This window comes from Hippopotamus amphibius, chromosome X, assembly GCF_030028045.1.
Source record: "Hippopotamus amphibius kiboko isolate mHipAmp2 chromosome X, mHipAmp2.hap2, whole genome shotgun sequence".
In the NCBI taxonomy this organism is placed as follows: domain Eukaryota; kingdom Metazoa; phylum Chordata; class Mammalia; order Artiodactyla; family Hippopotamidae; genus Hippopotamus; species Hippopotamus amphibius.
The window spans coordinates 99,449,670-99,476,605 of NC_080203.1; the positions used below are offsets into that span (position 1 = coordinate 99,449,670).

Sequence of the window (26,936 nt, forward strand, 5' to 3'; positions counted from 1 at the left end):
TAAGGTGATATCTCATGGTAGTTTTGATTTGCATTTCTCTAATAATTAGTGATATTGAGAATCTTTTCATGTGCCTGTTGACCATCTGTATGTCTTCTTTGGAGAAATGACTAGGTCTTCTGACCATTTTTTGGTTGGGTGGTTTGTGTTTTTTGATATTGAGCTGCAAGAGCTGTTTGTACATTTTGGAGACTTATCCTTTGTTGGTCGCATCATTTGCAAACATTTTCTCCCATTCTGTGGGCTGCCTTCTCGTTTTGTTTATGGTTTCCTTTGCCGTGCAAAAGCTTTTGAGTTTAATTAGGTCCCATTTGTTTATTTTTGTTTTTATTTCCATTACTCTAGGAGATAGCCTGGAAAAGATGTTGCTGTGATTTACATGAGAGTGTTCTGCCTATGTTTTCCTCTAAGAGTTTTATAGTATTTGGTCTTACATTTAGGCCTTTAATCAATTTTGAGTTTACTTTTGAGTATGGTATTAAAGAATGTTCTAATTTCATTTTTTAACATGTAGCTGTTGAGTTTCCCCAGCACCATTTATTGAAGAAACTAAACTATCTTTCCTCCATTGTATAGTCTTGCTTCCTTTGTTGTAGATTAATTGACTATAGGTACGTGGATTTATTTCAGGACTTTCTATCCTGTTCCACTGATGTGTATTTCTGGTTTTATACCAGTACCATACTGTTATGATGACTGTAACTTTGTAGTATAGTCTGAAGTCAGGGAGCCTGATTCCTCCAGCTCCAGTTTTCTTTCTCAAGATTGCTTTGGCTATTTGGAGTCTTTTGTATCTCCATACAAATTTTAAGATTTTTTTGTTCTAGCTCTGTGAAAAATGCCATTGGTAATGTGATAGGGATTGCATTAAATCTGTAGATGGCCTTGGGTAGTATAGTCATTTGACAATATTGATTCTTCCAATCCAAAACCATGGTATATCTCTCCATCTGTTTGTGTCTTCTTTGGTTTCTTTCATCACTGTCTTATAGTTTTTGGAGTACAGTTGTCTTGTCTTCTTAGGTTTATTCCTAGGTATTTTATTCTTTTTGATATGGTGGTAAATGGCATTGTTTCTCAAATTTCTCTTTCTGGTCTTTCGTTGCTAGTGTATAGAAATGCAAGAGATTTCTGAGTATTAATTTTGTAACCTGCAACTTTACCAAAATGCATTGATGAGCTCTAGTAGTTTTCTGGTAGCGTCTTTAGGACTTTCTGTGTATAGTATCATGTCATCTGCAGACAGTGACACTTTTACTTCTTCTTTTCCAATCTGGATTCCTTTTATTTCTTTGTCTTCTCTGATTGCCATAGCCAGGACTTCCAAAACTATGTTGAATAAAAGTGGCGAGAGTGGACATTCTTGTCTTGTTCCTGATCTTAGAGGAAATGCTTTCAGCTTTTCATTGTTGATTATGATGTTAGCTGTAGGTTTGTCTCATATGGCGTTTACTATGTTGAGGTATGTTCCGTCTGTGACCACTTTCTGGAGAGTTTTTATCATAAATGGGTGTTGAATTTTGTCAAAAGCTTTTCCTGCATCTTCTGAGGTGATCATATGGCTTTTATTCTTCAATTTGTTGATGTGGTGTATCCCACTGTTTGATTTGCGGATATTGAGAAATCTTTGCATCCTGGGGATAAATCCCACTTGATCGTGGTGTATGATCCTTTTAATGTATTGTTGGATTTGGATTGCTAGTATTTTGTTGAGGATTTTTGCATCTATGTTCATCAGTGATATTGGCCTGTAATTTTCTGTTTTTTGTGGAATCTTTGTCTGGTTTTGGTATCAGGGTGATGGTGGCCTCGTAGAATGAGTTTGGGAGTATTCCTTCCTCTGCAATTTTTTGGAATAGTTTCAGAAGGATAGGTGTTAACTCTTCTCTAAATGTTTGATAGAATTTGTCTGTGAAGGCATCAGGTCCTGGACTTTTGTTTGTTGGGAGTTTTAAAATCAGGGTTTCAATTTCAGTGCTTGTGTTTGGTCTGTTCATATTTTCTATTTCTTCCCAGTTCAGTCTTGGGAGACTGTACCTTTCTAAGAGTTTGTCCATTTCTTCCAGGTTGTCCATTTTATTGGCATACAGTTGCTTGTAGTAGTCTCTCATGATCCTTTGTATTTCTGTGGTGTCCATTGTAACTTCTCCTTTCATTTCTAATTTTATTGATTTGCATCCTCTCCTTTTTTCTTCTTGATCAGTGTGGTGAAAGGTTTATCAGTTTTGTTTATCTTCTCAAGGAACCAGCTTTTAGTTTCGTTGATCTTTTCTGTTGTTTTCTTTGTCTCTATTTCATTTATTTCTGCTCTGATCTTTATGATTTCTTTCCTTCTCCTAACTTAGGTTTTGTTTGTTCTTCTTTCCCTAGTTGCTTTAGGGGTAATGTTAGGTTGTTTATTTGAGATTTTTCTTATTTCCTGAGGTAAGCTTGTATTGCTATAACCTTCCCTCTCAGAACTGCTTTTGCTGCATCCCATAGGTTTTGGATTTTTGTGCTTTCATTTTCATTTGTCTCTAGGTGTCTTTTGATTTCCTCTTTGATTTCTTCAGTGAGCCATTGGTTGTTCAGTAGCATATCCTTTATCCTCCACATGTTTGTGTTTTTTACAGTTTTTTTTCTTGTAGTTTATTTCTAATCTCAAAGCGTTGTGGTTGGAAAAGATGCTTAATATGATTTCAGTTCTCTTAAATTTACCAAGGCTCACTTTGTGGCCCAGCATGTAGTCAGTCCTGGAGAATGCTCCTTGTGCATTTGAGAAGAATGTGTATTCCACTGCTTTTGGATGGAGTGCTCTATAAATATCAATTGTCCATCTGGTCTAATGTGTCATTTAAGGCCTGTGTTTCCTTATTGATCTTCTGTCTGGGTGATCTGTCCATTGATGAAAGTGAGGTGTTAAAGTCCTCCACTGTTGCTGTGTTACTGTCGATTTCTCCCATTATAGCTGCTAGTATTTGCCTTATATATTGGGGTACTTCTTTGTTGGCTGCATGTACATTTACAGTTGTTATATCTTCTTGGATTGATTCCTTGTTCACTATGTAGTGTCCTTTTTTGTCTCTTGTAACAGTCTTTATTTTAAAGTCTGTTTTGTCTGATATGAGTATTGCTACTCCAGCTTTCTTTTGAATTCCATTTGCATGGAATACCTTTTCCCATCCCCTTAATTTCAGTCTGTATGTGTCCCTAGATCTGAAGTGGGTCTCTTGTAGACAGCATGTATACGGATCTTGTTTGTGTATTCAGTCAGCCAGTCTGTGTCTTTTGGTTGGAGCATTTAATCCATTTACATTTAAGGTACCTATTGATATGTATGTTCCTATTGTCATTTTCTTAATTGTTTTGGATTTGTTTTTGTGGGTCTGTTTTCTTCTGTTCTTCATTTGTTCTCTTGTGATTTGACAACTAACTTTAGTTTTGTGTTTGGATTCCTTTTTCTTCTGTGTGTCTATTGTAGATTTTTGGTTTGTGGTTACCATGAGGTTTTGATATAGCAGTGTATATATACACAAGATCGTTTTAAGTTGCTGGTCTTTTAATTTCAAATGCATTCGCAATATCCTGTGTTTTTACTCTTCTCTTCCTACAATTGCTGAGTTTTATATCATATTTGTGTGCACATGATTTCCTACCTTTACTTTATGTTTGCCTTTACCAGTGAACTTTTCGTAAGTTTCTTGTTTCTAGTAGTGGCCTTTTCTTTTCTGCTTAGATAAGTTCCTTTAGCCTTTATTACAAAGCTGGTCTGGTGGTGTTGAATTCTCTTAGCTTTTGCTTGTTTGGAAAGCTTTTGATTTCTTCGTCGAACCTGAATGAGAGCCTTGCTGGATAAAGTATTCTTGGTTGTAGGTTCTTCCTTTTCATCACTTTAAATGTATCATACCAGTCCCTTCTGGTCTACAGAGTTTCTGCTGAGAAATCAGTTGATAACCTTATGGGGTTCCTTTGTATATAATTTTTTGCTTTTCCCCTTGGTGAGACCTTCTAATTTGGGCAACTCGGGATTTAAAGTCTGTGAAGTTTTATTGGATTATTGAGTTCCTCCCCTCCATTTTCTTTATTTTTTTGGCTCTGCTTTCTAGGAAATTTCCTCAACTTTATCTGCCAGCCCTTCTAATGAGTTTTGTTGTTGTTGTTTTAAATTTATTTATTTATTTATTTTTCTTTTTATTGGCTGTGTTGGGTCTTTGTTGCTGCTCATGGGCTTTCTCTAGGTACGGTGAGTGGAGGCTACTCTTCGCTGCAGTGCATGGGCTTCTGATTGTGGTGGCTTCTTTTGTTGCGGAGCATGGACCCTAGCTGCGTGGGCTCAGTAGTTGCTGCGCATGGGCTGTAGGCGCATGGGCTTAAGTAGTTGTGGCACTCAGGCTCAGTAGTTGTGGCTCATGGGCTCTAGAGCATAGGCTCAGTAGTTGTGGTGCACAGGCTTAGTTGCTCTGCAGCATGTGGGATCTTCCCAGACTAGGGATCAAACCCGTGTCCCCTGCATTGGCAGGTGGATTCTTAACCATTATGCCACAAGGGAAGTCCCTTTATTGAGTTTTAAATTTCAAGAGCCCTCTTTTTTGTCTTCTGAAAGTTCTGTTTTTTTTCGTAGTTATAATATCTTTATGAGGACATTAATGGTAGTTCGAAGGTTTTTTCTTGTTTAGTCTGTTCCCTCTAAGTTGCTCTTTCTGTTTTGATCTGTTTTCCAAATTAGAGACACTTCTCCAGATGTCTTTGGAGGTTGGTTATCTACTCATGATTAGGAATAGAGCAGTGGTTCTTGTGGAACATATGACAATGTTTAGAGACATTTTTGGTTGGCAAAACTGGCTGAGGGGGTGCTATTGGCATCTCCAGGTAGAGGCTGGAGACTGTTAGGCACCCTACAATGCACAGGACATCCTTGCACAACAAAGAACTGTTCAGCACAAAATGTTAACAATGCCAAGGTTGGAAAGCTGATTGAAAACTCTGAATTTGTGGCAGAACTTGTGGACTTTGGGGTTCAAGGAAGGTGATCTGGTTGAGTGGTTTGAACAACATAACGTCATTATCTTTAGGTCTTTCCTTCTGGACTGGTCACATATTCAGTAGCAAATCTTCCCTTTCCTGCCTGAAGAGTAAAGATCTAAATTCTAACATTCCCCCGTGTTAATGGGAAGAGGGGATGGGCTGTCTACATTCAGTTTCTGTGTGATCACATAATCCCCTTGCTTTTCATGTACTATCCACTTCTTTAACTGCCTGTGTCCCCAGTTCTAAGACCCTGTGTTTTACCCTCTCTAGAGAACTGACTTCTGTGAGGATGAGGCAGGGCAATTACCCAGTGGCATGGAGAAGAGGAGGAGGATCTAAGACTCTTAATTGCCTCTCTAATAGATTTCACTCAAACCTTGTTAGTTTAGCCCTACCCTCTCTTTCTCAGAGTTATCTGGTGCTACCTTTTCGGGTGCTTTTTGAGAATTCTGTAGTGTAAATGAGTTTGGTTCTGAACTATTCTTATTTTCTTCTTGCAATTTGGCTGTCCTACGAATGCTAAGCCAGTTGCCATTACTCCATCTGCTTTCTTGCTTCCAAAATTTGGTTATTAATTACTGTTGTTTTCTCTCATTCTCCCAGTCCTTTATAACATTTTTTTAGCCCCTTTGCTCTCGTTTTAGTGGGTTTGGGGAGGAAAATTAATTTAGGTGCATTTGCTAAATCTATCCTATTTTTCTGGAGACCAACATATTATATGATATTCTGGCATAATTTTATTTAATTCTCGTCACCTTTTGATGTGCACTTGTCGCTCGGTATTTGCAGGGAATTGGTTCTAGGATCCCCGCTAATACCAAAATCCACAGATGCTCAAGTTCCTTATATAAAATAGCATATTTTTTGCATATAATCTACACATATCCTCCCATATACCTCAAATCATCTGTATGTTACTAATAATACCTAATACAGTGTAAATGCTATGTAAATAGTTGCCAGTGCAAATTCAAGTTTTGCTTTCGGGGACTTTCTAGAATTTTTTTCTTATATTTTCAATCCATGGTTGGCTAAATCCACAGATGTGTAACCTGCAGATGCAGAGGGCAAACTGTATTTACTTTTGGTATCATAATTGTTCAATTCCTAGACATGATCTTTTTCCACATAAATGAAAACTAGAGGAGGTTATACTGTGTCTGCATAGAGACACAGCTACATTCTTTTCAAGACTTTAGGGAAGTTATAGCAAATATTTACTTGTCACATATTCTAGTTTAATTGACCTTTTACTTTAAAACTTAGAATTCTGCAAGCAGCCGCTTGCCTTGAGCAGAACCTTGTGCCACAATCTCAATCAATATTCAGTATTCTTAAAGAATTGGATAAAGAATATAGATTACATCAAATCTGAAATGCCATCAATTATCTTATCATCCCATTTCAATTAATACTCTGGCCAGAATTAGTGGAAATATGAGAAAGATAGTATTTTATAGTGATGGCCTACAATTACTTCTGTCAATATTTTCCCCCATGTAATTACTCAAGAATCGACTGTACTATAGAGTAAAAATTTAAGGATGAAATTTCAATATTCAAAAAAAGAGTTTATGCCAGACTGAAATTTAGGCCTCCTGAATTTTTGCTATTCCTTAAACTGTCATTGAAGTATTACTAAGTGTAGTACAGTAGAAGTTTTTATATATACTTTATTACACCCCCTCCCCTTTTTAAAATGGGGAAAGAAGCCAGATTTTCTTATAGCCTGCCTCTTTTTAGCTTATTGACCAAACAAATATAATCAAGTCCTGCTAAAATTATAGACACTATATACTCATTTAAATTTTTATGCATTTCCACTGAGTTTCTAGTTGATGGATTAAATCACAAAAAAATTAAAGTATTTTTCAATGTCTTTCTCTAGTGTATTAAATTTGGTTCACCTTTTCTAACACCCTGGATGTCACTGAGATACAGAACTTTGAAACGCTTTACTGGTGACTTATCTTCAGGTCATCAATGGTTCAGAGATGAAGTCATTTTCTTTGCCTGACATTATAAAATTAGCCTAAAGAACCGAGGATTTGATTCAATTTTTATTCACAGATTTAAACATGTTTCTGTTTTTTTTGGTTTGTTTTTGTATCAGCATTCCCTTTTTTCTTGATTCTTCCTTGCTTTCTTCATTCTACTGTTACTAAAAGGGCTGGGGGGAGAAGCTATGTTTTCTTCCTGACCTTTGTTCAAACAGGAAAAAGTAAAGAATTGAGTGTATTGACCACAGATAACCCTACATACAGATCTCGGAAAGTATCCAAAAATTGTAGTGAATTGAAGCATACTACACAAATGTATATATAAATAGAGTCCCAAGGGTTTATGTGTGGACAAAAACCAGTTACACTAAACATTTTCTGAAATTGCTTGCTATTGTCAGGATAAGTAATCACAAGTAAGACATCCAGATTGAGAATGAAAACATTTGTGGGAGTCCTGACTCACATTGTTATATTGTCTTCTCACAGAGAAAAATCTTTGAACACTTTTGAGTGATTATCAAAAAGGTCCTTTTTATAGAGTTCTGAAAGGTACACTATGACCATTTCTTTTCCTTCCAGTTTAGCTTTGTTAGATTGCTTGAAGAGAGAGGTTTGAAACTGTAGTGTAATTGATGTCCTGATGATAGCGGAATGAAATCAACTGATTCGTATAATCTCAGAGAAATGTTTAAGTCCAGGTTAGATTATATTTTTTGCTTGTCCTCTGAAGAATTAAGACAAGCTTACACTTTAAGGCAAGAAGTATCACAAGTGTCCTACTGTAAATGAAGAATTTTTCTCTGTCTTCTGATTGACCACATGCATTCAGGTGTACTGTTTCTACTTGTAAAAGCCAATGAGAGTATTTTGTTTTGTTTCCTGAGGAGGGGGAAAATATATACATGTATACACGTACATGTATGTCTATTTAATAACTTAAACCATAGTAGTCGTCAAATAAAATACTATAGTATATTGCAGTTGCATTCTTCTTTAATCATTAGTTGATTCAAGGATGTTGGATTATCTTTAGTTCAGATACTTATTTGGTAACTATTAATCACAAGGAACCAAGTGTGTGTTTGTATTTTTAATGCCTGGGCCTGGGCATTGGTATTCTATCAGTCATCACAGTTGATCCAATTGTATAGCCAATATTGAGAGCCACCAATTTCAATTGAGGAGAGGACTGGGTAAGAAAATGACTGGACCACTGGTTCTGCTAGTAGAAATTACTTCATTTCCTATAACAATTGAGAATAATTCTAATTTGAAGTTTAAGGAGGATGAAGGATTTCTCTGTGACTTCAGGTGAGACTGGAGAGGTTGCTGGAAACTAAATCATGCAGGGCTTTCTCTTTGTGAAGTGCCTGCTTAAGACTTTTGCCCAGATTTCCTTGGAGTGTATTTTCTTATTTAAGAATTATTTATGTATTTTGGTTCTTGACTAAATAATACGTGTTGCAGATACTTTCTCTCGGATTTTAAGTAGAGACATAATATCAGATTTTCATTTTTAAAACATCACTGCAAGAATGAATGGGAGAAACAAGTTTTCAGTGGTCCTAGAAGAATTGGTAGTAGTTTAGACTAGAGAGAGAAGTGGACAGAATTAAGAGATATTTGAGATAAACTCAGTAGGACTTGTTAGTAAAGATTAGGTAAGTGATGGCTAAGATGAGAGAGTGATTTAAGTTTCTGGTTCAGAAGGTAAAAGTTGTATACACTACCACTGTAAATGCTTTCTTATTTTGTTTAAGATGTTGATAATATGTAGAGAAAATTACAAAAATTATTTGCCTTGAATATAAGAATACTAACAAATTTCTAAAAGTGATTTTGAAATGTAAATTTGTTTCTTATTTTTCTGGTTTAGTAACTTCAAATAAATAATTACCCCATGAAATAGAGAAAAATATGTTCAAAATTATATTAAATTCTGTTTTGAAAACTATGGCTGTAGTAGACAGTGAAATATGAATAAGATGTTGAAGGGAAATAGAAACTTAAGGAAATAAACAAATTAAACTTGCCTTTTTTTTTTTTTTTTTTTTTTAGGGGTCCCTTCAGTGTTGTACGACGATGCATCAACAGAGAAACTGGGCAACAATTTGCTGTAAAAATTGTTGATGTAGCCAAGTTCACATCAAGTCCAGGGTTAAGTACAGAAGGTAAGAGATGGATTTCAAGTAAGTTATTTGATGTCTGGCTTTATTTCATCTCCAATCCATCTATCAACCTAACCTTCATCTGGGGGTGGGGAAGCGGAGGGTGTAATGTAGTGGGAAGTGGGTGGAGACAGTTTAAATTCCATTCTAGTTTGTAAGAATTCTGGAACATAGTATTTGAAAGATAGCTAGATTTGATTAACAGACTTGTGAAGTCATCTAGGATTGCTATTGGCCTATGTTTTTTGAATAGGAAGGAAGTAAAATCTGAAAATATATTTTTTAGGATCTAACTTGGAGTCCTATAGTATGGAGCATGGGATGGGAAGGGTGAGAAGGGAAATAATGGCACAGATATAATCATTGCAGATTCAAAAGAAACTAAGATGAGTTCCCTTCAGGTCCATAACTTATTACCCTTAGGATTATGATCTAATAGAACTAAAAGGCTAACGTATTATATTTCGCTTAAGTCACTTATGGTGTATATGTGCAAATTGAAAGATCAGTACTGCTAGGGCTTGCAGGACTTAAATATTTGTTTGAAGACATTGATATGACTAATCATATTTATGTATTACTATTTATGAACAGTACGTAAGCATTTTTAAGCTCTTTATTAGAGTATAATTGCTTTACACTGTTATGCCAGTTTCTGCTGTACAACACAGTGAATCTGCTATATTTATACATATATCCCCATATCCCCTCCCTCCCACAACTCCTTCCTACCCTCTCTCACACATAAGCATTTTTAAAGTTTTTTTTTTTTTTTTGCTGGTTTAAGCCATAGTTTCATGTAGCCATGAGTCACATATGGTCATACTTCAGATGGCACAATTATTATATTAACTTTTCTAATTAGCCTGTCTTCTAACTTTAGACTTTTTCACAGTCCAGTAAAAGACATATCTTTCTTAAGTCCTTTCCTTCTTAATCTCAAGAGCAATGCAGTTAATAGTTTAAATTCAAAAAGCTAAGGCAAAGTAGCCTATTTATATTTTATCCAGTTATCTTACTTTACTGTGAGCTCCAAGTTAATCTATTCCTGCCGATCTTTTTCCAGGATCATTACTTTTAAATACTTTTTTGAAACCTTTTGAATTATTATTATCCATATACTGAATGTAGAAGATTCTTAGAAGTTGTTACTCACAAAGAATCAAGAACTGATGTTTTTTAGTGCTTTAATTTTTAAATTCTTATGGTAAGATTTAGGGATTTTATATCTTACGGTTTCTTATTCTGGAATTGGCTATTATTACTTTTGAATACAAATTATTTTATAAATTTAGCAGAATTTAAAATTTACTTCTAATCAGGTTTTACCACTAAATTATGTTTCCTAAAACTTTTTGACTACATTTAAGTTTAATATACTGTATTTGATTTTCTATACCTCAGTTGTCAGCTAATAACAAAACACTTTCTGAGCTTAGGTAATTTTGTATAAACCTAGTTAATTAAATATATAGATATGTTGAATCTTTATTTCTCTTAAACATTTCAATACTGTTGATGAATTTAGTAAGATTATAGTTTAAAATCACAAGTCTAAATCAATTAGTCAGTATACCTATACTATGTTCATTTTGTTTATCATATACTTAATTCTTAATCTACAGACTAAAGACATTTTTTACAGAGACAGTTAATTACTTTCTTAGTTGGCTGAGGTTCTTTATTGACAGATTTCTTCAGCAAGGACTCTCTGGAGCTATAGACCCAGATTGCCAGGCTGAATCTCTTTTATTGTCACCTAGTCAGGAAGTCAAACAGCAAACTTAAAAAGATGGGGTTGGCATATCATCCATGTCTCTGAGGTTAAGTCTTATGAAGGACACTCATTTGTTGCTTTGCCATTGCTTTGAGTATATAAATGTCTTCAAGTCCTATTCTGAAGACAAGGCTAGGTCATTTCATTGATCTTATATAGTAGTGCCACAACCTGTAGATATTAAATGATATCCAGTTGAATTCTGCATATTACACATGACTTTATCTGGTTTTGATAGGAGTTAGACATTATTCAAATGAAAATGTGCAATTTTTCCTTTAGACTTACGGTACAAAAATGTAGTTTTCCCATCTTCTTTAGCACAATGACACTCACAACGATTAAGAAACAGAATAAAATTTCATCTCCACCCCACCCCAACTTTTTTTTCCTTTAAAAAAACTTTGCAGTGGAGTTCTTATACACCCTATTGCTTCTTTTCACACTAGCTTACTTTAACTTGGACACATTTTATTATAAGATATATAATAAGTAATAAGTTATTTATTTTATTATATAAAACCTCTTTGAACAGTATTCTCCATCCCCAACTTCTTTCAACACTTTTCCAGTCACTACAAGCAAAACATACTTGCCCTTCCAGTTCATTTACAAATTACTAGTGTCCAAAAATGACCTTATTCATGGTTAAGGGTAGGAGATGATGTATTAAGAAGAAACATATTTTGAAGTGAAATTCGAAACAATAAAAAGGCATCTATAAGTTCAAATAAAAATATCCAGAAATATCTGTATTTACTATATTCTCTTCTAATGAAGCATATCTCTCAAGCAACAAATATAAAGTCTATTTTATTCTTTATTCTTTTTATTTTTTTTTCTTTGTGGTTTATTTAAAATTTGTCATTGCCTCAATATTTTTTCTTGTTAGTATATTTGTATTCAAAAACATTATTGAATAAAATAGGCTTTGTAAAGGGTCACCTGGGAACGTAAAGTATGCTATTCATTTGGATAGGTCATTATGACACAAAGACAAAAAGAGCACCTATTTTTTTTAATTTTTATTAGAGTATAGTTGATTTACAATGTTACATTAGTTTCTGCAGAAAGCAAAGTGTATCAGTTATACATATACATATATCCACTCTTTTTTAGATTCTTTTCCCATGTAGGTCATTACAGAATATTGAGAAGAGTTCCCTGTGCTATACAGTACATCCTTATTAGTTATCTATTTTAAGAGCACCTATTCATAAGAGACTTACAGCTTAATAGTCCCAACCATTGTTTGCAATATTATTTTTATAAGGAAAAATATGTAATAAATTCTAAATATAGTTTAAAAATTAGCTTTTGAAATGAAATATGTATAGTAGTTAGAGACCACCTATACATGTTTTAATATTTCACATTGTCATTGCTCTATTGAAAATGAGATGTAATTATTTGAATATCTGTTGTCTATTTTCCCATTAAAATCATAATTTTTTTGTTCAATAGGGGTTCTTAACTTACAGGCTGCAGAATGCCCAAGAAACCCTTAAATTTTAAGCAGAATTATGTGTATGTTTTCGTTTTCCTAGAAAGAGAGTGTACAGTTTTTATTAGATTCCTAAAAAGGTGGATTATTCCGAAATGGTTAAGAATTTATTCTTTCATGTGTATGAAAAAGCGAAGCTGATGCTTATGAACATGAGATATGAATAAGAAGTTTCTATTAAATGAAAGCTGGGTGAATTTATATTAGGATTGGAAGATATCTTCATACTTAAACACACAGCTTCCATTAATGAAATTCCTTGATTATTATCTTAAAACCTTGAATTAATAGGCATTTTATCTCTTACTCTGCTGAGCCACTAATTAAAAGTTCACTTTTTGTTTTAAAAATCAATATCAAAATTAATTCAGGCAAATTGTTAATAGGGAAATTTAAGGAATGTCAGATGTATAGAATTGGAAACTGAATTGATAAGAGTTCTGAGATCTTGAAAGAACTTAATTCTTTATGGCTTTATTTTAAAAGTTCAAAAATGGTGGTTTTTATTTTGGAATATTAAGTTGTCTTCTAGAAAGAATATAGATTGGGTTCTAGTTTGCATAGTCTCCAAGAATATCTCATTCAAAAAATCCCAGATAGCTGATGTTAGCAAAATTGGAGGAGTAAGGGCCTTTGATAATGCCCAACTTTATAAAAGCAAAGGGGAAACTGGCAAAGTTGTCAAAATCAGCTTTTTCAAAACCCTGGAACAACACAAACACAGAGCTTCTGAGCAAAGACTAAACTAACCAAACAGAGACAGTGGCCACATACAACAGAGGATTAGTTCCCAAAAGTCACTAAACAAATAAACAGGAACAAGGATAACAACAACAAAAACAGAAAACCCAGAAACAGTAACAACAAACGCTGGAGGAGGAGATATTTTTATTTCCAGAGTTGCCACATTATTTAAAACGTCTAGTTTTCAACAAAAAATTATAAGTAATGCAAAGAAAAAAAGTATGGCTCATTAATGGGGAAAAGCAAGCATATCAACATATACAGGACTTCCTAGGTGGTGCAGTGGTAAAGAATCCACCTGCCAATGCAGGGGACACGGGTTCGAGCCCTGCCCTGGGAAGATTCCACATGCCATGGAGCAACTAAGCCCATGCACCGCAAGTATTGAGCCTATGCTCTAGAGCCCGTGAGCCACAACTACTGAACCCATGTGCCGCAACTATTGAAGCTCACGTGCCTAGGGTCTGTGTTCTGCAACAAGAGAAGCCACTACAATGAGGAGCCTGCACACCACAATGAAGAGTAGCCCCCACTTGCAGCAACTAGAGAAAGCCCGTGTGCAGCAACGAAGACCCAACGCAGCCAATAAATAAATAAATAAATAAATTTATTAAAAAAACAAAACAAAACATATACATAACTGAAGTCTCAGAAAGAGAAGAGAAAGGGATAGAAAGAATATTTGAAGAAATAATGGCCCCACATTTCCCAAATCTTATGAAAACCATAAATCAACACATTCAAGATGCTCAACAAATTCCAAGTATGGTAAACCCAAAGATACATAATAATCTACCTGTCAAAAGCAACAATGAGAGTATCTTGAAAAGAGCAAGAGAGAAGCAGTTCATGTACAAGGTATCCTTAATAAGATTAACAGTGATTTCTCATCAGAAACCTTAAAGCCCAGCAAACAGTGGAATAGCACATTCAAAATGATGAAGGAAAAAGATTGTCTACCAAGAATTCTATATGTAACAAAACCATACCTCAAAAATGAAGGATAAATTAAGACATTTCCAGATAAAGAAATATGTCAATATAAAGGCAGTATAAATATATTTTTGATTATAACTTTTTCGATCCTGATTTAAGTGTCAACTGCATAAAGTAACAATTATAAATTTATGCTGGTGGACGTACAATGAATGAAGGAGTAATTTGAATGAAAATAACAGCAAAAAGAGGGAGTGGAACTATACAGGAAGGAAGTGTCTGAATGTTATTGAAATTAAGTTTATATTAAACTCAGCCATATTATTACAAATTAAGATGTTAATTTTTATCCCCAAGTCAGGAAATAAGAAAATAACCCCCAAAATATAGTTTAAAAGTTATAAAGGAATTAAAGGGGTACATTAGAAAATGTTTAATGCAAAAAAGGCAATAATGAAGGAATACAAAAACAAAAAAGACATAGAAAACAAATAGCAAAATTGTAAACATAAATTTTGCAGTAAGTCCCATACATATGAACGAGTTCTGTTCCAAGAGTGTGTTCATAAAATGAATTTGTTTGTAAGTTCAGCAAAGTTAGCCTAGGTACCCAACTAACACAGTCAGCTATACAGTACTGTACTAACTTACATGATTTACACAAGCAAACACGTTCACTTCTTTGAAAGTTTGCAACTTTTTTTTTCTTCTTTTTTTAAGGATTTAAATTTTATGTTATCCTTTTTTTAGAATTTTATTGAGGTATAATTGATGTACAGCAGTGCAAAAGTTTGTGAATAGCATGATTATTTGATTTATATATATATCATGAAATGGTTATCACAGTAGGTTTAGTGAATATCCATCATTTCATATAGATAAAAATTAAAGAAATAGAAAAAAATTTTTTCTAAAATTTAAATTTTAAATAATGAGTTTAAATATAAAGTATACATGGCACAGTATGAGCTTTTCACACTTTAAGTTTGGTGAAAATAAGATGAATATTTTTTGTGAATGCCTAGCTTCTTTGTTATTTTTGTTTGTCAAATAATTGGATTATTTAATGTAAAATCAGGATTTAAAAAAATTGTTTAAACTTCCTCTTTTATATTGGAGTGTAGCCAATTAACAATGTTCTGATAGTTTCAAGTATACAGCAAAGCAACTCAGCCATACGTATATGTGTATCCTTTCTCCCCCAAACTCACCTCCCATCCAGGCTGCCACATAACACTGAGCAGAGTTCCCTGGGCTATATAGTATGTCCTTGTTGGTTATTCATTTTAAATATACCAGTATATACACGTACATCCCAAACTCCCTAACTATCCCTTCTCTCCTTTGTCCCCTGTGGTACCCGTAAGTTTGTTCTGTGAGTCTGTTTCTGTTTTTGTAAATAAGTTCATTTGTATCCTTCCTTTTTAGATTCTGCATAAAAGGGATATCATATGATATTTCTCTTTCTCTGACTAAACTTCACTCAGTATGACAATCTCTGGGTCCATCCATGTTGCTGCAAATGGCATTATTTCATTCTTTTTAATGGCTGAGTAATATTCCATTGTGTATATGTGCCACATCTTCTTTATCCATTCCACTGTCGATGGACATTTAGGTTGCTTCCATGTCTTGGCTATTGTAAACAGTGATGCAGTGAACATTGGGGTGCATGTATCCTTTCAGACCATGTGTTTTTCTGGATATATGCCCAGGAGTGGAATTGCAGGGTCATATAGTAGCTCTAATTTTAGTTTTTTAAGGAACCTTCATACTGTCCTCCATAGTGGCTGTACTGATTTACATTTCTACCAACAGTGTAGGAGGGTTCCCTTCTCTGCACAACCTCTCCAGCATTTATTGTTTATGGATTTTTTAATGATAGCCATTCTGACTGGTGTGAGGTAATATCTCAATGTGGTTTTGATTTGCATTTCTCTAATAATTAGCAATGTTGAGCATCTTCTCATGTGCCTCTTGGCCATCTATATGTCTTTGGAGAAATGTCTTTTTAGGTCTTGTGCTCATTTTTGGATTGGGTTGTTTGTTTTGATATTAAGCTGCATGAGCTGTTTGTAAATCTTGTCGCTCACATCATTTGCAAATATTTTCTCCCAATCTGTGGGTTATGTTTTAGTTTTGTTTATGGTTTCCTTTGCTGTGCAAAAGCTTTAATTAGGTCCCATTTGTTTATTTTTATTTTTGTTTCCATTATTCTAGGAGACGGATCAAAAAAGATACTGCTGCAATTTACATCAGAGAGTGTTCTGCCTATGTTTTTCTCTAGGAGTTTTGTCGTGTCTGCTCTCACATTTAGGTCTTTAATGCATTTTGAGCTTATTTTTAGGTATGGGGTTAAAGAATTATCTAATTTCATTTTTTTAGATGCAGCTGTCCAGTTTTCCACGCACCATTTGTTGAAGAGACTGTCTTTCCACCATTGTGTACTCTTGCCTCCTTTGTCATAGATTAATTGACTATAGGTGCGTGCGTTTATTTCTGGGCTTTCTATCCTGTTCCATTTATCTATATTTCTGTTTTTGTGCCAGTACCATACTGTTTTGATAACTATAGCTTTGTAGTATAGTCTGAAGTCAGGGTGCCTGATTCCTCCAGCTCCAGTTTTCTTTCTCAAGATTTCTTTGGCTATTCGGGGTCTTTTGTGTTTCCATACAAATTTTAAGATTTTTTTTTTGTTCTAGCTCTGTGAAAAATGCCATTGGTAATGTGATAGGGATTGCATTAAATCTGTAGATGGCCTTGGGTAGTATAGTCATTTGACAATATTGATTCTTCCAATCCAAAACCATGGTATATCTCTCCATCTGTTTGTGTCTTCTTTGGTTTCTTTCATCACTGTCTTATAGTTTTTGGAGTACAGTTGTCTTGTCTTCTTAGGTTTATTCCTAGGTATTTTATTCTTTTTGATATGATGGTAAATGGCATTGTTTCTCAAATTTCTCTTTCTGGTCTTTCGTTGCTAGTGTATAGAAATGCAAGAGATTTCTGAGTATTAATTTTGTAACCTGCAACTTTACCAAAATGCATTGATGAGCTCTAGTAGTTTTCTGGTAGCGTCTTTAGGACTTTCTGTGTATAGTATCATGTCATCTGCAGACAGTGACACTTTTACTTCTTCTTTTCCAATCTGGATTCCTTTTATTTCTTTGTCTTCTCTGATTGCCATAGCCAGGACTTCCAAAACTATGTTGAATAAAAGTGGCGAGAGTGGACATTCTTGTCTTGTTCCTGATCTTAGAGGAAATGCTTTCAGCTTTTCATTGTTGATTATGATGTTAGCTGTAGGTTTGTCTCATATGGCGTTTACTATGTTGAGGTATGTTCCGTCTGTGACCACTTTCTGGAGAGTTTTTATCATAAATGGGTGTTGAATTTTGTCAAAAGCTTTTCCTGCATCTTCTGAGGTGATCATATGGCTTTTATTCTTCAATTTGTTGATGTGGTGTATCCCACTGTTTGATTTGCGGATATTGAGAAATCTTTGCATCCTGGGGATAAATCCCACTTGATCGTGGTGTATGATCCTTTTAATGTATTGTTGGATTTGGATTGCTAGTATTTTGTTGAGGATTTTTGCATCTATGTTCATCAGTGATATTGGCCTGTAATTTTCTGTTTTTTGTGGAATCTTTGTCTGGTTTTGGTATCAGGGTGATGGTGGCCTCGTAGAATGAGTTTGGGAGTATTCCTTCCTCTGCAATTTTTTGGAATAGTTTCAGAAGGATAGGTGTTAACTCTTCTCTAAATGTTTGATAGAATTTGTCTGTGAAGGCATCAGGTCCTGGACTTTTGTTTGTTGGGAGTTTTAAAATCAGGGTTTCAATTTCAGTGCTTGTGTTTGGTCTGTTCATATTTTCTATTTCTTCCCAGTTCAGTCTTGGGAGACTGTACCTTTCTAAGAGTTTGTCCATTTCTTCCAGGTTGTCCATTTTATTGGCATACAGTTGCTTGTAGTAGTCTCTCATGATCCTTTGTATTTCTGTGGTGTCCATTGTAACTTCTCCTTTCATTTCTAATTTTATTGATTTGCATCCTCTCCTTTTTTCTTCTTGATCAGTGTGGTGAAAGGTTTATCAGTTTTGTTTATCTTCTCAAGGAACCAGCTTTTAGTTTCGTTGATCTTTTCTGTTGTTTTCTTTGTCTCTATTTCATTTATTTCTGCTCTGATCTTTATGATTTCTTTCCTTCTCCTAACTTAGGTTTTGTTTGTTCTTCTTTCCCTAGTTGCTTTAGGGGTAATGTTAGGTTGTTTATTTGAGATTTTTCTTATTTCCTGAGGTAAGCTTGTATTGCTATAACCTTCCCTCTCAGAACTGCTTTTGCTGCATCCCATAGGTTTTGGATTTTTGTGCTTTCATTTTCATTTGTCTCTAGGTGTCTTTTGATTTCCTCTTTGATTTCTTCAGTGAGCCATTGGTTGTTCAGTAGCATATCCTTTATCCTCCACATGTTTGTGTTTTTTACAGTTTTTTTTCTTGTAGTTTATTTCTAATCTCAAAGCGTTGTGGTTGGAAAAGATGCTTAATATGATTTCAGTTCTCTTAAATTTACCAAGGCTCACTTTGTGGCCCAGCATGTAGTCAGTCCTGGAGAATGCTCCTTGTGCATTTGAGAAGAATGTGTATTCCACTGCTTTTGGATGGAGTGCTCTATAAATATCAATTGTCCATCTGGTCTAATGTGTCATTTAAGGCCTGTGTTTCCTTATTGATCTTCTGTCTGGGTGATCTGTCCATTGATGAAAGTGAGGTGTTAAAGTCCCCTACTGTTATTGTGTTACTGTTGATTTCTCCATTTATGGCTGTTGGTATTTGCCTTATGTATTGGGGTGCTCCTATGTTGGCTGCGTATATATATGTACAGATGTTATATCTTCTTCTTGGATTGATCCATTGATCATTATGTAGTGTCCTTCTTTGTCTCTTATAACAGTCTTTTATTATATTTTAGTTTAGTTTATTTTTGGCACCATTTGGACCATCGTCCCCTGACGAGGGATTGAACCCGTGCCCCCTGGATTGGAACCACAGAGTCGAAAACCATTGGACCACCAGGGTAGTCCCAACAGTCTTTATTTTAAAGTCTGTTTTGTCTGATATGAGTATTGCTATTTGAGCTTTCATTTGATTTCCATTTGTGTGGAGTATGTTCTTCCATCCCCTCACTTTCAGTCTGTATGTGTCCCTCGGTCTGACATGGGTCTCTTGTAGACAGCATATATATGGGTCTTGTTTTTGTATCCACTCAGCCAGTGTATGTCTTTTGGTTGGCGCATTTAATCCATTTACATTTAAAGTAATTATTGATATGTGTATTCCTATGCCATTTTCTTAATTGTTTGGGGTTTGTTTTTGTAGGTCTTTTTTCTTCCCTTTCTCTTTGTTCTCTTGTGGTTTGATGACAATCTTTGGTGTTCTGTTTGGGTTGCTTTTTCTTTTTAGTGTGTGTATCTATTGTAGTTTGGGGGTTTGCTGTTCCCATGAGGTTTTCAAATGGCAGTATATATATGTACAGGGGTTTTTGTTTGTTTGTTTGTTTCAAGTTGCTAGTCTACTTCCTGCCTAGAGGAGTTCCTTTAACATTTGTTGCAAAGCTGGTCTGGTGGTGCTGAAGTCACTTAGCTTTGCTTGTCTGTGAAGCTTTTGATTTCTCCATTAAATCTGAATGAGAGCCTTGCTGGGTAGATTATTCTTGGTTGTAGGACCGTCCCTTTCATCCTTTTAAATATATCATGCCACTTCCTTCTAACTTGCAGAGTTTCTGCTGAGAAATCAGCTGATAACCTAATGGGAGTTCACTTGTATGTTATTTGTTATTTTTCCCTTGTTTTAATATTTTTTTCTTTGTCTTTTTTTAAAAATAAATTTATTTTTTTATTTTTATTGGCTGTGTTGGGTCTTTACTGCTGTGCACAGACTTTCTGTTGTTGCAGAAAGTGGAGGCTACTCTTCGTTGTGGTGCTCAGGCTTCTCATTGTGGTGACCTCTCTTGTCGAGCACAGGCTTTAGGCACGTGGGCTTCAGTAGTTGTGGGTCACGGGCTCATTAGTTTTGGCTCACGGGCTCTAGAGCACAGGTTCAGTAGTTGTGGTACACGGGCTTAGTTGCTTCACAGCATGTGGGATCTTCCCGGACCAGGGATCTAACCCATGTCCCCTGCATCATCCAGACTGGATAGGAAGAAATAAAACTTCCTCTGTTTGCAGAGGACTTGATCATGTATGTAGGGCACTCTAAAGAACCCATCAGAAAAAATGGATTTGATATAATAAATGTGTACAGGAAGGTTGCAGGATACAGGATCAATATAGAAAGTCTGTTGTATTTCTATATACTAGCAGTGAAGAATATGAAAATGAGTTTAAGAAAACAAATCTATTTAATATAGCACTGAAGAGAATAAAATACTTAGCATATTTAACCGTGGAAGTATAATACTTGTAAACTGAAAAGTATAAAATATTACTGAAGACAGTTAAGGACATTCTAAGTAAATTGAAAGACATCGCATGTTCATCATTAAAAAGCCTTAATATTATTAAGATGACAGTACTGCTAAATTGATTTACAGATTTGATGCAGTCCCTATCAAAATCCTGGCCATTATTTTTGTAGAAATTGGAAAGGTGATTATAAAATTCACACAGAAAACCAAGGGACCTCCAAATAGCCATAACAATCTTGGGGGAAAGGGTAAAGTTGGAGGACTCACCTTTCCCTACTTTAAAATTTTCTGCACAGCTACTTTAATACACATAGTGTGGTACTTGCATAACAATTGACATTGACATATAAATTAATGGAAGTGAATTGGGAATCTAATAATGAACTGTACATGTAAAATTAAATGATTTTTAACAGTAGTGCCAAGATGATTCAATGGAGAAAGAATAACCTCTCCAAAACAGTGGTACTAGGACAGGTGTACAAAAGCATGAAGCTGGACCCCTACCTTGTAGTATATACAAAAGTTAACTCAAAATAGATAAAAGATCTAAATATAAGAGTTAAAATTATAAAATGTTTAGGAGAAAACATGAGGATAATTTATGATCTTGAATTAAATAATGATTTTGTAGACATGAAACGTACAGCACAAGTTACCAAAGAAAAAATAGATAACTTGGACTTCATCAAAATGAAAAACTTTGTGCTTCAAAGGACACTATCAAGAAAGTCAGAAGATAAGAGACACAATGGGAGAAAATATTTGCAAATCATATCTCTAATAAGGATATAATATCCCAAATATACAAAGAACTCTGAAAAATCAACAGTAGAGATAACTCAATTAAAATTGATAATGGGTTTAAATAGACATTTCTTCAAAGATGATTTACAGATTGTCAATAAACATGTCAAAACATGCTCAGCACCATTGGTCATTAGGGAAATGGAAATCCAAACCATAATGAGATTCCACTCTACACTTAGTAGAATGGCTCTACTCACAAAGACAGTAACATATGCTGGCAAGGATGTGGAAAAATTGGAACTCCCATAAATTACTGGCAGGAATATAAAATGGTGCAGCTACTGTGGAAAACAATTTGGTAGTTCCTCAAAAGTTAAGCATAGAGTAATCCTATGACCTAGCAATTCCACTCCAAGGTATGTACCAGAGTATTGAAAATACACGTTCATGGAAAAACTAGCACACAAATGTTTATAGCAATATTATTCGTTCATTGTAGCCTAAATGTGGAAACAAACCAAATGTTTATCCACTGATGAATGGATAAACAAAGTGGAACATTTACGTACAATGGAATAGTATTCCCGTATAAAAAAGAAATGAGGGGTACAGTAGGCTAGTTCATCATTGAAAAATCAATTACTGTGAGCCATCATGTCAACAGGCTAAAGAAGAAAAATCACTTGATCATATCAATAGATGCAGAAAAAAGTATTCAACAAAATCCAACACCTATTCTTGAATAAAAACTTTTGGTAGCATAGGAATAGAGGGGAAGTTCTGCAACTTAGTAAAAAATATCTACCAAAAACTCCTCTAGCTAACATCATACTTATTGGTAAGAAACCAGATGCTTTCCCTCTAAAATTGGGAACAAAGCAAGGATGTCCCTGCTTACCAACTTCCTATGTGGAAGTCCTAACTAATGCAATAAGATAGGAAAAAGAAATTAAAGCTATATGGTTTGGGAAAGAAATAAAACTTTGTCGTCAGATGATATGATTGTCTGTCTATGTAGAAAATCTTAAGGAATCAACAACAAAGTCCTGGAAATGATAAGTGATTATAGCAAGGTTTCAGGCCCCAAGGTTGATATACAAAAGTCCATTGTTTTCCTATATACCAGCAATGTGTGATCGGAATTTAAAATTTAAAATACAGTAACATTACATTTCCCCTAAAAATATTGAAATACTTATGTGTAAACTTAATAAAATGTACAAGCTCTATACAAAGGAAACTGTAAAACTCATGAAAGAAATCAAAGAAGATGAAAATGAATGAAAGATATTCCATCTTCATGGATAGGAAGTCTCAAATTTTTTAAGAGTCTTTTCTTCCCAACTTGATCTACAGATTCAACACAATCCCATTCAAAGTCCTAGCAGGTTACTTAATGATTATTGATATATTGATTCTAAAGTTCATATGGAAAGGCAAAAGACTCAGAATAACTAAGAAGAACATGGTTGGTGGACTGACACTGCTCAACTTCAGTGCTTACTTTAATAAAGCTACAATAATCAAGACAGTGTGGTATTTGTGAAAGAATCAGCAAATAGATCAGTAGAATAGAAAACAGAGCCCAGAAATAGATGCATACAAATAGAGTCAGCTGATCTTTAACAAAGTAGCAAAGGTAATCCAATGGAGAAATGATAGTCTTTTCAACAAATGGTGCTGATATAACTAGACATCCACATGCCAAGGAAAAGAATCTAGACTTAGACCCTACATCTTTCAGAAAAATTTACCCAAAATGCTTTTCCCCTCAGAATGGGAACAAAGCAATGATGTGTACTCTGACCATTCTTATTCAGCCTAGTGCTGGAAGCCATCTCAATTAGACAAGTAAAGTAAATATAAGCATAAAGACTGGAACGGAAGAAACGAAACTGCTCGTTTTTGCAGGTGACATGAGTCTATGTACAAAATCCCAAAGATCTACCAAAAACCAAACAAACCTCCCAGAACTAATTAGTGAGTTCATCAACAATATGAGATGAGTATAGCAAAATTATATTTCTATATTCCTATGTACTAGCAAAGAACACCTGGAAACCACAGTTTAAAACAAAATACTATTTTCAGTTGCCCAAAGCAAAATGAAATTCTTAAGCATAAATCCTGCTAAACATGTAGAAGCCTTGTATATTAGAAACTACAGAACTCTGATGAAAGAAATCAAAGATCTAAATAAATGGAGAAATGTTCTCTGTTTGTGGATTGGAAGACTCAATGTAGTAAAGATGTCATTTCTTCCCAAATTACTCTATAGATTTTCTCCTGTTCTAGTTAAAACCTTAGGGAGATTTGTTGTGGCTATAGAAAGCTCCTCCTGAAATATATATGGAGAGGCCAGAGTTAGAAAGTTTGAAAAATGATTACAAAGTCGGAAGAATCATTCACCCCATTTTAGGACTTATATAGCTATAGTAATTAGTACAGTGTGGAACTGGCAGAGGGATAGAAACAGAGTTCAATGCAACAGATTAGGTTGCCCAGAAGTAGCCCCACACAAGTACAGCCAATTGATTTTTGACAAAGATTCAAACCCTATTCAGTGTAGAAAGCATAGTGTTTTTCTTAACAAATGGTGGTAGAGCAATTAGATATCCATAGGCCAAGAATTGAACATCAACCTAAACCCTACATCTTATATAAAAATTAATTCAAACTGGATTATAGATTTACATGTAAAACATGAAACTACAGAACTTTTAAAAGAACACATGCCAGAAAATCATTGGGACTTAGGAAGCAGGAGTCTTCGACATGATACCAAATGCACAGTCTATAGATGGAAAAAGAAATCGCAACAGTAATAAAGGGAGAGAGAGAGAGTGCACGGGTGCATGCCTAGGAGGGAGTGGGGACAGAGGGAGAGAGGGAGAGAAATCATCCAGTTAGGTGGTGGGTAAAAGAAACATTTTCCCAAAAAAGATTATACAGGTTCCTCCCAAGCACGTGAAAATATGTTCAACATCATTATCCATTAGGGAAATACAAACTGAAACTGCAATGAGGTATCACTACACAACTATTAGAACAGCTACAATTAAAAAAAATAATGATAGTACCATATCTGGCAAGAATATGGGGAAACTGGATCTTTCGTATGTTGCTGTTGGGAATTTAAAATGGTATAGTCACTATGGAAAAATAGTTTGCCATACGATCTAGCAATTGTACTCCAGGAAAATGTACATCCCAGAGAAAGGAAACCCTGTTTTCACACTAACACCTGTAATTAGGTTTTCATAGAAGTTCTATCAGAAACAGGTAAAATTTAGGAAGAACTGAAATGTCCTACAAGGGGTTAATGATTAAGCCAATTGTGGTACATCCATACCAGGGAATACTACTCAGCAGAAAAAAAAAAAGGAAAAACCTATTGATGCATGCAAGTACTTGGAAATATGCTGTATTAAAAAAAATATTTCCAAAGGTCATATACTGTATTATTTTCTTTACATAGCTTTCCAAGTGATAAAATTATAGAACTGGAAAATAGGTTAGTGATTGATGTGCAGGGGACCACAAAACTTGTGTGAGCAACATGAGAAGGGGGTTAGGTGTGACTATAAAAGGATAGTATGTTAGCATCATTTTGGGGGATCTTTGTGGAATAATTCTGTATCTCTGTTGTGGTGGCTGTGTGAATTTACACATGGTGATAAAATTGACTAGCTCTACACATACACTGGAGGTGATATAAAACTGGTGAAATCTGAATAAGGTCTGTTTGTACTAATGTCAATTTCCTGGTTTTGATATTGTACTACTTACATAAGGTGTTACCATCAAGGAGAGACTGAGTTAAGGGTACACAGAATCTCTGTACTATCTTGTGTCTTTCTGTTAAGCACAAGTACTTTAAAATAATTTTTTTAAAATTTTTCTCACGATCTATGTATGCTCATCCACAAAATGGACAATTAGCCCACAAAAATTTGAGCATATAGGGAGTGGGGTCTATTTTAATAATAGCTTTATTGATATATTATTCACACCCCATAAAATTCACCCCTGTAATTGTACAGTTAAGTTGCTTTTAGTATATTCAAAGAGCTGTGCAGTCATCATCACTGGCTGTTTCCAGACCATTTTTATCACCCCATACCCATTATTAGGCACACATTACCTAACCCCTCCCTAGCCTCTGGAAACCACTTATCTACTTTCCATCCCTGTAGATTTGCCTGTTCTGGACATTTCATTTAAATGGAATTGTACAATATGTGACCTTTGTGTCTGGCTTCTTTCACTTAACATGTCTTCAAGGTTCATCCATGTTGTAGCATGTATCAGTTCTTTGTTCCTTTTTATGGCAGAATAACATTCCCTTGTGTGGATATACCACATTCTATATATTCACTTATTAGTTGATGACATTTGGGTTGTATCAACTTTTTAGCCGTTTTGTATATTGCTGCTATGAACATTCATGCACACACAGTCTATCTCCATTCACAGATTCTGTATTTGCAAATTTGCCTACTTGCTAAAATTTATTTGTAACCCCCAAATGAATATGTGTGGCACTCTCATAGTCGTTCATAGACATGTGCAGAGCAGCAAAAAATTTGAATCACTCAGTGCACACATTCCCAGCTGAGGTCGAACAAGCCACACTCTGCCTTCTTGTTCTGGCTCTCATGATATAAACAAGGGCTCTTTTTGTGATCTGTATAGTGCTACATTTTTTTGGCACCTTTGTGCTTTTTGCTTGTGAGCTTGCTTCTTCAAGTAGTCCCCAAGAATAGTGCTGAAGTATTGTCTAGTGTTCCTAAGCACAAGAAGGTTGCATTGTGCCCTACAGAGAAAATACATGTGTTAGATAAAATTATTCAGGCATGAGTTATAGGGCTGTTGGCCCTGAGTTCAATATTAATGAATCAGCAATACATACAGACATATCTTGTTTTATTGCCCTTCGCTTAGAGCTTCGCAGGTACTGAATTTTTTACAAATTGAAGGTTTGTGCCAACCCTGCATTGAGCACCATTTTTCCAACAGCATTTGCCCACTTCATGTCTCTGTGTCACATTTTGGTAATTCTTCCAATATTTCAAACTTTTTCATTATTATATTTGTTGTGGTGATGTGTGATCAGGGCCTTCAAATCTAGGTCAGTCCTCATCAGTGGAGACTCTGGAATTGCTGGTTCCTATTATTACGTTACCCTCTTTTTAGAAACCAGTTCCATCACTTATAAAACAACCTGGTAGAAATGATTTCTTAGGACATTTTTTGGATCAAACTGTACATTTAATTTGAGACCACATTTATTTTTACTCTCATATACAAAATGATAGGCACTTGGAGTTAGAAAGAGGATATACCCAAGGACCGTGTAAGTACAAAAATTTTTTTACAGTGGAACCTTTTGTGAACAAGCATGGTATCAACTTCTGAGTCTTGAGAGATTTTGTTAAGAAATAATTTGTAATTTGACTAAAGCCTAAATTTGATTTGCACAAGGCGAATGGCTGTGACCAGAGTTTTACTTAGCTTGATAGTAAATTTAGTCACTTGCAACTCATTGTGTGCCCCTAAATTCTTGCTGAGTGGTAAAAAAC

General features: G+C 34.9%; 1 protein-coding gene across 10 annotated transcripts in view; it reads left to right on the forward strand.

The window, feature by feature from the left end:
* CASK (calcium/calmodulin dependent serine protein kinase) overlaps positions 1 to 26,936 on the forward strand; it is a 354,245-nt gene that overhangs the window by 62,824 nt on the left and 264,485 nt on the right. For 5 of the 10 annotated variants that reach the window (XM_057717512.1, XM_057717506.1, XM_057717509.1 and 2 more), the window contains exon 2: positions 9,069 to 9,181. In XM_057717512.1, the coding sequence (XP_057573495.1) occupies positions 9,069 to 9,181 (113 nt within the window). Of the gene's footprint in view, positions 1 to 9,068; positions 9,200 to 26,936 lie in introns of all 10 variants that reach the window. The other 5 variants (XM_057717505.1, XM_057717507.1, XM_057717511.1 and 2 more) reach the window with 1 other exon arrangement.